The 12,969-nt window shown below is 49.4% G+C and overlaps 2 protein-coding genes across 4 annotated transcripts in view; both read left to right on the top strand.

Annotated features, from left to right (window-relative positions):
* The window catches only part of NCKAP5 (NCK associated protein 5), a 1,070,192-nt gene extending 1,064,309 nt beyond the window's left edge, over nucleotides 1-5,883 (top strand). For 2 of the 3 annotated variants that reach the window (XM_082630802.1, XM_082630801.1), the window contains exon 18: nucleotides 5,383-5,883. In XM_082630802.1, the coding sequence (XP_082486928.1) occupies nucleotides 5,383-5,664 (282 nt within the window). In that variant the 3' untranslated portion in view covers nucleotides 5,665-5,883. The remainder of the gene's footprint in view (nucleotides 1-5,382) is intronic. The other variant, XM_082630803.1, reaches the window with a different exon arrangement.
* Nucleotides 5,884-8,674: 2,791 nt separating this feature from the next.
* Nucleotides 8,675-12,969, top strand: part of LYPD1 (LY6/PLAUR domain containing 1) — a gene marked incomplete at both ends in the record, with an annotated part of 50,781 nt that continues 46,486 nt past the window's right edge. Inside the window, 2 exons of the mRNA XM_082630812.1 lie at nucleotides 8,675-8,726; nucleotides 10,069-10,206. Of these exons, the coding sequence (XP_082486938.1) occupies nucleotides 8,675-8,726; nucleotides 10,069-10,206 (190 nt within the window). The remainder of the gene's footprint in view (nucleotides 8,727-10,068; nucleotides 10,207-12,969) is intronic.

Genomic DNA, 12,969 nt, shown 5'->3' with positions numbered 1-12,969 from the left:
CTTGAGTTTTTCTGTATCACCTTATACATTTTCCCCATCTTTTCCTTATGACAAGGGCACGTGTCACCTTCTGTTTTATCCTTCCTTGTGTTCAGGTTATTGGTCTAGGCAGAATCTCTATTGTTGACTATGGGGGGAAAATGGTATGTGTTTCTGTGTTGAAAATCAGGAAACCAAGTTTCCAGGTCTAATTTCACCTGACTTTGAATTTGTGTGAACCACAAATTCCATAAATACCCCATGTAAAGTATAGCTGACACCAGCCTCCCTCACCTTCCAGCCTGATGTAAGAGAAAAGTGAGATCATAGATGGGAAAGCTCTTTGGAAATAAAAACTATTTGTTATTTATAACCCAGGTTTCTGGGCTGATACTTTCCTGAGTCTGGGCTGGAATTCTTGGAACCCCTTGGGATAGGCATAGCTCTGTGTTTCTGTCTTTACAGTGATTCTGTCCGTTATAGAATCTTAAAGGGCAAGAGATAGACTATCTGGGCAACTACAAGACCCGAGATAGACTATAGAATGGTCTACAGATGCGGTAGGGGCACATGAAATGGAAATTTCTTGGAATGCACTCCTTCTTACCTACTATATATCTTAATACCATTCACCCTTCAAAAGCATTCCAAGAGCCCCCTCTCCTTTTCTATGAAACTGTCTCTGAGAATCAAGACCATATAATTATTCACACAGATTATTCATATAGTAGATTGGCTTGACTGACTGATTATTTGACTACCAGGAATTAGATTAGTTAAGGTATAATTACTAAGGGATTTCTGGAGAAGATGTCACTATCTACTTCTTGCTTGAATTACTGTTAATAGTGTCGTCATTACACGAAAGATAGGAACATATTTAAGAATGAGCAAAGCTATTTATTTTAAACTTGACAATACATTCTCACCCTTTGGAGCCCTACTTTTGTTCCCAGGTGCAGTGAAAAGCCCCACCAAACAGTGAACTGTACAACTGTTGCCACCTATAGGTGGCAAGGGTAGTATATCAATTTTATCATAGTCTCAATGAAGCACATTATACAAAGGAAATGACAGTGTTTCATGGAACCCGCACAACCTTCAGGGATCTTTACTGGGTTTGTCACCATTAGTAATATTGTTGCCGTTCTGTGATTCTTACTTCAGATGCTCCCCTTAAAGGTAATATGGGCTGATATTTGTGAAGTTCTTTTCCACGATAGAGGTTAAGAACTTGGGCTCTGCAGGCAGACTGCCTGGGTCCAGATCCAGACCCCACCACGTACTGCTCCATGACCTTAAGTTACTTAACCTTCTCCAGGCTTGATTGCTTGTAAATGAAGATAACAAATGACACCTGCCCCATAGAATTGACGTGAGGATGAAAACAGATAATCCATGCGACGTGCTTAGCCGAGTGTCCGTGCAGAGCAGGCACTCCGTTAAATGCTGTTATTACCATGATTAGTTTTCAATGCACCTTCACATACATTTGTGCAAACTGATGTGCACTATTGTTACCGAAAGTGGGAGTCCGGCCGCTGGCCGCTCTAAAGCCAATAAAGAGGCAAGGCTGGGGCTTCCCTGGTGGCGCAGTGGTTGGGAGTCCGCCTGCCAATGCAGGGGACACGGGTTCATGCCCCGGTCCGGGAAGATCCCACATGCCGCGGAGCGGCTGGGCCCGTGAGCCATGGCCGCTGAGCCTGTGTGTCCGGAGCCTGTGCTCCACAACGGGAGAGGCCACAACAGTGAGAGGCCCGCGCACCGCGATGAAGAGTGGCCCCCTCTCGCCGCAGCTAGAGAAAGCCCTCGCACAGAAACGAAGACCCAACACAGCCATAAATAGATAAATAAATTTTAAAAAAAAAATATATATATATATATCATTCTAATTCGAGGCAGGGAAGTAAGCTACTTCCGTGCTTTTGTTCTTAGCTGGCAGGACCACTGGAGAAATCCCACCCAACAGTTGAGACTCTACTGATGGTAGAGAAAGCCGAGTCCATCATCCAGTCTCCATCGAGAATCTACTGACGATGAGCACTGGGCTTGGTTTTCAGGGGGAAAGCTGATGGGAGAACGGGGATGAGGGGAGTCATCTCGGACATAAAAATAAGTATAAAACATGATCGCTAGCTCAGAAGTTCACACACTGTGCTGTTCACACAAACAGCAAAGATTGCCGTCGGACATACAGTAGTGGGGGTTATTTTTGTTATTATTGATTTGTTTTTTTCTTAGTATAAGCAAACAATTAAAATTAGAGGATTTTAAGTATAAGCAAATATTGTTCGAGATTCACGGCCTTACCTTTAAAATCAAAGACCTGGGCCCACGTTTCTGCACAGCTGCAATGAGCTAGGTCTAAATAGCTGCTCCTGCCTTTAGAGGAGGCACGTACTCTTGAGCTGACCACGATCCTCACCACTCCCTATAGCTCCCCAACCCTGAGGTTAAATGTCAGTGTGTCCCCACTGTCACTCTTACACTGATGTGGTTCTTAGAGTCCAGAAATATTTCGGTACCCACCCCTCATCAAAACTGTGAAAATAAAAGGAAGACCGAGAAGGCATGTGGTGTTTCCTACAATGGGCCATTCCTTCATTTCCATCGCCTCCCCAGCCAATGTAGGCCTTTGTCATCATTCATTGAAGAACCAAACCTACAAGCGGGAAACATTTAGAACACAAGACACACTATTTGTGTCCCATAGACAGTGGGCGTTTTCCTTTCCTTATCACTACCTGAATACACTGAATTATACTTTTCACCTGTCTCCCCTCCAAGACTACAAGTTCTTCTAACATCTTTTTTTTTTTTTTTTTTCTTGCGGTACGCGGGCCTCTCACTGTCGTGGCCTCTCCCGTTGCGGAGCACAGGCCCCGGACGCGCAGGCTCAGCGGCCATGGCTCACGGGCCCAGCCGCTCCGCGGCACGTGGGATCTTCCCGGACCGGGGCACGAACCCGTGTCCCCTGCATCGGCAGGCGGACTCTCAACCACTGCGCCACCAGGGAAGCCCCTACAAGTTCTTCTAGACTAGTGATTCTCAAATGTTAATATGTGTCAGAATCACCTGGTGACCTTGTTAAAAACGTTTTCTGGGACGCTGCATTACTGATGTAGTTAAGTGGGGGCGGGACTCGAGAATTTGCATTTCTAACAAGCTCCCACGTGACGCTGATGCTGCAAGGTGTCTGGAGAGCACAGTTTAAGACCCACTGATGTAGCATAAGAATGCTCTCTTACTATTATTTAGTGTTCCGTTTACTGAGCACCTACTCCTATGTGTCAGGGTCTTCAGGTGTCCTGCTTCTAATACTTACAGCAATCCTGAAATAAAGGTATGTCTTATTAACTTGACCTGAGGAAGGGTGCTCTTGGGCACTTACACAGCCAATGAAAGGGCAAAGCTGAGACTCAAGCTCAAGTCCGCCTGCCTCCAGGGCCTCACTCCCCTCCTACAGGACGCAATTTTATTCAGCTGTGTATCCTCAGCACCAAAACCTTCCACCTGCCTCTCTAGTGAGTGTTTATTGGATGAACTTGAGATGCACATTGACCAGAAATAGGCAAGGAAAAGTTCTTGAATAAAGGGAGAAGATATTCAGGTAAGGAGGAACTTGCATTGAATGGCCTCCATTTACCTACATTTGGTACAATCAAAGCTTTCCTCCTCCCTCCATGTATTTTTCATATTGTACTTTAATAATTCTTTTTAAAGAATGCTCAGAATTGGCACGCCATGAGAAGGGGTTCCTGCCTGGAGTCGTTCCTAATTATGGAGCCACTTTTTTGTAATCACCTAGGAATCTGTTCCTCAGCCCAGCTCTTTCGAGGTAGCCATTTCAGATTGAAAATTTGCTCTGTGAGTGATGCTCCTGTACGTTAACAGTATAATGAAATAAGCATCACTTCAAGGTTGATTTTCAAGTATTCCCGTAGAATTACACCGTTTCCCCACAGCACAGAGAGAAATGCTGTCTGAGCCTGCTCCTGGGACACCGGAACCATCCACTTCTGTATCTTTCTCTTTTCTCTTCCTATTAAATATTTAGCATGTGAGAATTCACAGGCTTTGGCTATGACTGTTTTTGCCCAGATCCAAACACAATTTCCTCATTGTACCTTTAACATCCACTGTAGCAATGTTGCAGGGAGGGATGGAACTGCCTATGTTAGGGCCTTGGACAGTAGCAGTTGAGATGGTTTGGCATATGTGGATGGCAAAATGAAAAAAAACCATACAGGACATCTTGTCCTTTATTACAAGAGCGTGGAAGGCCACCAGACAGGAATTCAAATCCTGTTCTCCATCACGTGCTGAGCCACCTTGGGCAAGTGACCCTGTCACTCTGAGCCTTGTTTTCCTTCTCTCTGAAGTGGGGATGTGTAACTTACAGGTCTGTGAAAAAGGGTTTATAAATAAAACACTTTGTGTCTTTTACGTGGTGGATGCTTAATAAATGGTAGCTCTTGTTATCATCTCTAAGGCCCTGTTCCTACTTCTTCCTGGATGGAATTTTTGCCTGAAAGAGGAAAAGGAAATGAGAAATGTGGTTAATGGCTTTAACACCTCCACCCTTGCAGTTTGTGCATGTATGCCTTCCTGTTCCCTCTCACCTCAGACCTCAGGAGCCACTTGAGCAAGTAAATATATTCATGTTTACAGAGTTTACCTGCAGTAATTATCGAATATGACTGCAGTGTTTTATGAAGTCCCAGAGACTACCAGTAACAGCCTATAAATATCCCTGTTTACATTGGTTTTACTAGAACCTCCTGGAGGGCGAGGTTACTCGGGTGCAGACCTGCTACGATGATGTTTAAGCCCTTGGGCCTTGAAGAAGCTACACCCTCACACCTGGGATCTCTTTCAAATAGCATAAGACTCGTAAAGGGACAAAATACACATGTGATAATGCATCTGACAAGTTTAATGTGTACTTAAATTTTATGGCAGTTTAAGGGATTGCATGTTTTTTGTTTTGTTTGGTTTTTTGCATAGAACTGTCATTTCTGGCTGAAATTCAGTCCCTATCCATATTTAGAAACAGGACAACTAATAATATTTAGTAAGAAAAGAAAGGAGTTCGAAACTTTGATTAAGAAAAATAAGGCACTTTACCTGAACAAATTTTAGATGGATCCATTTAAAATTAAGTGGCACTTAACTGATTTGCAAATTGGGACCTATTTATCTCAGTAAAATGATTAAAGTCTTGATTTATCCCTAAAATTGGCTTTATTATTACATTAAATTATACTAGAAGATTGTTAAAGACTTGTAGGTTCCCTGTATCCCTTTAAATTGTACTTTATACTGACAATAATTGAATATTGGATAGAATAACTTGATTTTGCAAAGAAATAGGTTTCTAATATTTTCCTCTTTTTATTGCAGAAATTGAAACAAGTTGAAGAAACAAGAGAAGATCCTGAGACTAGATTATGTAAAATTTCCCTGGAGTCATTCAATAAATACAACGGCAATACTGTGATCTTATTAGAAAAAGAGACGAACTGTCTGAACAAGGTTGAAGGACAAAAGGAAGAAAAAGAAAAAACTGAAGAGGCCTCTTTGAGTAACTCTGATAGGCCTGGGGTAGACAATTTGGAATCTTTGAGTGATTCTTTATATGATAGCTTCTCTTCCTGTGCAAGTCAGGGTTCAAATGATGTGTAAAGGACTTTTTTTCCCCTTAGTGAGCTGGAAATGGAGCACTTAAGAAACAGGGCTGGGAAGCGGGGCAGGTAGAGATGGCAACAAATAAACTCTTGCAGTACCAGGGCCGACACTGTCAGATTCACAGCCAGCAGCCCACTGGAGCTTACTTCCCTGACAAGGCAATAAAGATAGACTCTACTTGCTGTGTTCCATGAGGATTCAAGGTTAAACACACCCAGGATACAGAAGTCTTAATTTTGCACTTTTCTTTTGAAAAAGAAGTTGTACAGAAGTTGTAATTTTTTTTTTTTGGAAAAGAAATTATATTTGTAGCAAAAAATAAAATTAAAAAGACAGCAATAAATTGAATCAGTGCCATGCTCTTGAAATGATGCCCAAGTCTTAGAAGTTGATAATATATTTTTGAAAAATTCCAACTCCAGTTTTTGTTCAGGTCACTGTCCTAGCCCTCAAATTGTTTCTGGGTGCACTCTGGAAACAGAAAACAGGGCCTGCCGAAAAACCAGAGGGCTCTCTCTCATCTCCACCTCATAATCTCAATTTGATAGAAACTTTAATCCCAGTGCAATTTCCAAATTGTTGCCAGAGAGATTCAGGTTCTAGTAATAAGTATAATTCTGCTTCTACTGAAAACTGTAAAGGAAGGTACTCAAGTGTGACACTGATCAGAAGCTATATGTATCAGAAACGATGTAATTCTACTTTCCCTCCCATCATTCCCTTACATCTTCTTCTACTTAGTGGTTCTCTGCAATTCTCAACATTATTTGTTCATTTTTCTCTTCTGGCTCTTTTGATTAAAACCTGGTCAATCTATAAATCAAAGTAAATTCCTGTTTGCAATGTTCACTTTGTAAAAAATAAAATGGTTGGTGCTATGAAAACTTCTTACTTTTTAATATCCTTTTTTCCTACAAAGTCTGTTTATATGTAAGGATAAATTCTATTTTAAAGGTTACCGTGTATTTTTTCTAGATGCGAACTATTTATAATTGCTTTTGTACAGGAGCTTGTAAACTAGGCGTAACGAATATTTTTAGGATCGATATGGATACTTTAGTACACACTTGTTTCTTTAAAGAGTATTGTATGATCAGTGTTATTTGGTTAATTTGTGCAATTTGTTATATTTGAATTTTGTTGTCTTAAATGAAAATTATGTCATTGTCTTTCAGACTTTTTAAGATTCTTTTGTTTCATTTCTGAATAAACGTCATATCACAATCGCACCCTCTGAAAGCTTAGAAGAACTTGTTCAAGGACCCTTTGGCGCAATTAGTTATCTGAATCTCACACGCGCTCCAACGACGCATTCCCCGAAGGAATAAACAGACCAATAGCAAACTGGCCCTATTCCTCCAGAAACAGTAATTCAGCCAATTGTAAAATTCGAGTCTGCAGACGAGCGAGTAATGGTCGAAGCATTTTCGTCTCCCTGAGGGGTTAACCAACTAGAAATGAGAGGAAGAGGGGTGCAAAGGGAGAGAAGGAGCCGGAGGCAGATAGGGAACGATCTCTGCAGAGGAATGACAAGAAAGTCATTGAAGCCCCTTTCCAGCCCCGCTCTGCTGTTAGGATAGGGAAATAAATGATCAGCATCCCGGCCTAAGAGAGCTTCCTCCTCCTAAGAGAGGAGGCCCGAGTAGAAGGAGGTAAAGAGGGGCGAAGCTTACGAAGCCCTTTCCACCGAAATGGATGCTGCCTAGGGATTTGGGGGACAGGCGTGGGAACGTGCGGGATTGGGGGCGGAGGCTCCCAGGCGTTCCGGGCGGGCCAGCGGGCTCCCGTACCACCTGCGGCAGGGCTCGGCGGCCAGGAAGGCCAACGTAGCAAGGTGGCGTTCCGGGAGTACTCCAGGTGGGTCGCCTGTACAAGAGAGGGGGGATGGGGTGGGGGGAGGCGGCGAGGGGTGTGCCAGTGCCCGAGTCCTGGGCTGGGAAGGCGCGGTACACGAGAGGACGCCGTGAATAGAGCCGGAGGAAGCTGCCCGGCCTTTGGGACGAAGGGGATGGAGGAGAGCAGCTCTCGTCTTCACCCCAATTTGCTTTCTAGTGGGAGCTCATTCACGGTTGTCCCCGGAGCGGCCCTCTCCTAGGCTAGGCTTCCGCACCCTCCAGCGGTGCGCGCGGCACACGAACCGAGGGCCGAGCGCGCGGAGCTGGGCAGGGTCCCCGCCCACCCCGTCCACTCCGCCGCAGCTGAAGCCGAGCCCCGTAACGGCCCAGGGGCTTCTCGGAGGAAGAGAAGGCGCCGCTGCACCGGATACCCTAGGGAGCCTGCGAGTGTGCAACTTTGCCAGACGCACGGGAGCGCGGCCCCGCACTCCCTGCCGGGTGGACCGGACCCTGCCGCGGGCAACCCACCAGCCCCCGGGGAGCGCAGAGGAGGGGGGCAAGCGCCCCTGCAAGTAGAGGCAAGCAGTCTTCCCAACCCGCCTCCTACGTCCTGCTGACGGCGCCCGGCCGACCGCCGCGGCACCTGCTGCGCCCTCCTCCTCCCTCTTTCCCCAGTCTCCAGCCTCCCAGCCTCCGAAAACTATACTCCCCCCCTCCCCCTCGAGGCGTCCCAGTCCGGGGGACGTGCGGAGGCGGGAGAGGAGGGCCATCGGAAGGGGGTGGACACGTGAAAAGACTATCCCAGCCTTCCCCGCTCGCCACCTCCACCCCAACTCGGCAGCCGTCACGTGGTGCCTGGAGTGGGAGGTGGGGAGGAGAGGCGAGACTTTTTTGGGTGCTCCGGATCGCCAGCAGTTCCTTCAGCCTCCGTCGCCAACTCCGGAGACGCCGGGCACTGCCCGGGAGCGCGAGCCAGAGGAGCGGCGACCCGCAGCCGGGGGCCCCGGCGCGGGCGATGCGGGCGCCGCCGGCGGCACCTGCGGCTCGTCTTGGCGGCGGCAGCGCGGGCCCCAGCAGTCTCGGCAGCCACAGCCGCCGCGGCCCGGACAGCCTCCGCCGCGGTCGCCGCTTCTGATGCGCCTGCCCGCTCCCGGCCCCGCGGCTCCGGGAGGATGTGGGTCCTCGGCATCGCGGCAACTTTTTGCGGACTGTTCTTGCTTCAAGGTAAGAAGACGAAGCGGCCAGCCGTCCGGCCGGGGTCGCACAGCCCGTGTACCCGCCGGCCGCTCTGCCTCCGCTGGGCGCTCACCTCCGCGCCCGTGCGGTGCAGGGGTCGCCCGGCGGGAGTTCGGCGGCGCAGAGTGGTGCCCAGGGGCGCTAGATGAGAAAGTGCCCAAACCCTGCGCTGCTGGAGGAGCGGCGGCAGCGGCGGGTTGGTGGGACTCGGGCTGCAGATGCCCGGGCTGCGCGGTCGAAAGAAGCAGCTGGGCTGGGGAGGAGGGAAGGTCCGAGCCGCGCAGGGTCTCGGTGAGGGAGCGGGGGCGACAGTCCGCGAACCCGCCAAGTTGCCAGGCGTCGCTAGCAACCCGTGGTAGTGGCGCCGCCGACAGGTGAGCGGCATGCTGGTCAGCCTGTGGCCCGGGCTGCGTAGCTGCGCTCCGAGCGCGACCGCTGTGGGTCTGGGATGGGAGGTGCGCCGGGTCCGGGGCTCGTCTGCCCGGGAGCCGGGGGCAGTTAGGTCTAGACGCGAGCTCGTAGATCCGAGCGGAGCAGTCGGGCTGGGCCGGGGAGACGTGCAGAAACGTCTGGCTCCTTTCCTCCAGTACAGGAGCGGCTCCCAGTCCAGCTCAGCAGAGCTGGGACCCGGACCGGGAGCCCTATAGCCAAACGGAGCCCTGAAAGCCGGGAAGGAAGGACTGTGGTGTCGCGGCCGGGGATGCGCGCGCGCGCGCACACACACACGCACAAGCACACACGCACGCACGCCCCTTGCCACACGCCGCGGCCACCCCTGCTGCTGCGGGAACCGTCCCGAAGAAAGGCGGGGGACTCGGGGCGCAGCAGCACTGAGCGCCCGGCCCTTCGTCCGCCTGGGGAGCCTCGGAGCCACAGCACAGGGGTGCCGGCTTCGACCATCAAAGAAAACTGAAAAGGCGTCAGCGAAGGCAAATCGCGAACGGTGCCGACATAGTAATTAACTCATTTGTAACCAATTAATAATTAGGCAAAGCCTTCGGCGTAGGCTGGAGCCGACGCACGTCAGGTTCTCGGCTCTCGGGCGGCCTAGCCCTCCTTTTAACTTCCGTGGGGGAAGAGCCAGGTGTGGTGTCGCATGGGCTCTTTGTTTCTGGGGAGTGTGGGTCCAGGGCTCGCGGGCCAAATCCTACTTTATATCCTGCGGGACCTTCGGTGGCCGCGCCGCCCTCTACCGGCTTCAGCCGCGGCCGCCTTCCGGGGAGACCCAGGAGGGAGGGCGCCGCAGCTGGCTGGGGCGAGGGGCAGGATGCTGGCTTCTGGGGTAGTCTCGGGGCGGCCCGGTCTGAATCCGACTGCGTCTGTCCCGCAGGCTTTGCGTTGCAAATCCAGTGCTACCAGTGTGAAGAATTCCAACTGAATAACGACTGTTCCTCCCCCGAGTTTATCGTGAATTGCACGGTGAACGTTCAAGACATGTGTCAGAAAGAAGTGATGGAGCAAAGCGCAGGTAAGAGCCCGGCAGCCCCCCTCCTCCTCCCCTCTCCAGCCTGGGCTGAGGTGGGAGTGTGGGGGCCATTGCATTACAGGAAAAGGGATTGACTTTGATAGAATGCACCCACTGGTTAGCCCAGACTTACTTTTACAGAGCTGGGAAAATGAAAAGTTCCAAGTTACTTTAATCTCATTAGAGTTAATTACCGGGGCTTCTCCCCGAGGGACTGGCGGGGGGGGGGAGGGCATTTCAATGAGTGGCTCTCCTCTCTTTATGGACTGCCCTCACCTCCCTCTGCTAAAAGCTGATCGGGAGGCTGGAAAATGTATGGATAACCAGCTCTGCTTGGGCAACTAGACAGTAGCCTGTGAGCAGTGTCAGCCTGACATATGAAGCTAGTTGAAGTTCCCAGAGGTCAGCACTTGAAAAATGTGTTTTGTCAAAGAGCCACGCCATATTTCCTTGAAGAACACTACAGGGTCTTTATTTAATTTTAGAACTAATGCATCACATTCCAGGCACAAATTGCCAAAGATCTTTCAAGGGAATGTACTTCCCCGCCCCACAAGCTCAGCTGCTAGCGGGCTGACAGAGGGCCTGGGCATGAGGCGAAAAAAGAAAGGGGTCTTGTGAGAGAAAACCTCACTCGTTTCCTGCAGTCTTCTCACGGAGCTGGGGCTCCCCAGCCCCGCCCTGTAGTCTCATCAGAAATCAAAGTCCCCCTAAAAGTGCAACTGGAACTTTGGGAAAATGGGTGAACTGGAGTTTCAATGCCAAGGTCAGATCCATGAACATAGACTTTGCCATTGTAAGGATGTTGAAAAGATGGATGAATGATATTCAGTGCACCCAAGTGCTGCTTCTCTTGAGTTTGCTGAACTGCCCTGCCCTGCCCATGGAGCCTGGTGAAGGGTCCAGCTTGTTAAGTGATTCCCTTACCCCGCTGGCAAATTAATGCAAGGGCTCTAGTTTTAAAGTGATCACCTTGGGAAAGTAGTTTCTTCCCAGAGAAGGGCCTGGAAGTGCCTTGTGGCTTACCACATAGTAACCTGGGGAGCAGATAGCTGGTCGCCGTGCTGTGACGTGGTGTGTGTGCAGGCAACTTTAAAGGCTCTTCTTTATAGGTCATTAACAGTCTAGGTGTGGAGTCTTTCCACCAGAATCACTCTTCTGGGAAGTCTGAAACGTAATCGCTCGCAAGAATAACGTCTCAAAAAAAGCAGCATGCATTGTTTTGTCCTATGGGATTCGGACTGTTAAAAAGGCAAAACAAAACGTAGTGATGATTCTGTAGCTAAGATTGACACGCGTGATTCCGACAGGTTGTTTCTTTTCTGCTTGTTTCATTCCTGAGAATTTTATCTGAGCAAAAATGGACGGCCCTTCTACCTGAGGAGCTCCTGTAATTTCCATCAGAATCACTTTGAACACTTTACTGTGTCTCTCAAATATCTGTAGCTTTCTTCCAGGCAGTAGTTTAGAGCCAGACAAAAATGGGGATGTGGAACATTCTCGCCGTCCTCTAGGCCACTGCTTACCTGGGTATCATATATCATAACCTGGGATATGGCTGCCACGAGGAGAGGACAAGCCATGAACCAAATTACAAGCCAGAGGACGTGTCTTTCTGAGAGACATTTCTGGCTCTCTAAAAGTGTATCTGAGGTGAACATTACAAACTCCATTTTCAAGGTGTGGTTTTTCATCTAGCTTCCCCCTCTCCTCCACCACACACTGTAAAAAAAAAAAAAAAAAAAAAAAGGCGGTGCTGGTCTGATAACGCCCCTAGCTTCTCCCCGCGAAGCTGTAGCGCAGAGTCCATCAGTGCCTGACCTGAAGTTGCTCTTAGCTCAGTCAAGGTGGGCATCTTGTCGCCAGACCAGGTGTCTCCCGCCACATGTCCTAGGCTAGAGGGTGACAGACACCGGAGAAATAAGGCAAGCTCAATTGTGAAGCTTGAGAAACAGAAACAGTTGATGGGCTCAAAGGAAAAACCAGTTATTAGGGAAAGGATGCAAGCTGTGCACACGCGAAAACCAGGCATTCTTAGCCTGAATTCAATAGACATCAGCCAGATGCACGTTTCTGTGTTTAAAGTGCGATGTTCCTGGAGGGATGGGGGCAGGAGGCGGAGTGGGCTGAAATTTCCAAGGCGCTTCCACTGTCATCATGTGATGGCTGGAGACCAATCAATTTAAGTGGCTATTAACCCTCCCCTTGTTGGCAGGGATGGAGAGCCAACCTCAAAACTCTGATTGTTAGGTGACCACAGCGTAGTATACTCATCACAGTAGCAACAGCTAACTCCTGTTGTGTGCCCTGTGTACCAGGCTCTTTCCCGGTGCTTTACGTGGGGGAAATTACCTGAAATCTGAGCATCCTCTTTGAGGCCCTTATTTCCCCAGGCCACGACGCACTGTGTTTTGTTGTTTTTTTTTTGCGGTACGCGGGCCCCTCACTGCTGTGGCCTCTCCCGTTGCGGAGCACAGGCTCCGGACGCGCAGGCTCAGCGGCCATGGCTCACGGGCCCAGCGGCTCCGCGGCATGTGGGATCTTCCCGGACCGGGGCACGAACCCATGTCCCCTGCATCGGCAGGCGGACTCTCAACCACTGCGCCACCAGGGGAGCCTGACCCACCGTGTTTAATTACACTGCAGGGTCAACTTCCCTCTGGAGCAAGGAAGTCCCACCTGTTCAATGATGCTATTAGGAATCGAAGTCAGAATCGTTTGTGCTTGATCAGTAACATATCCTGTTCCAAGAATTTTAGTGCTTTG

The sequence above is a fragment of the Mesoplodon mirus genome (genome assembly GCF_964341445.2).
Source record: "Mesoplodon mirus genome assembly, chromosome: 8".
Lineage (NCBI taxonomy): Eukaryota > Metazoa > Chordata > Mammalia > Artiodactyla > Ziphiidae > Mesoplodon > Mesoplodon mirus.
Note: the sequence above shows the minus strand (reverse complement) of the source record. Positions and strands in the feature narration are given on the sequence as shown.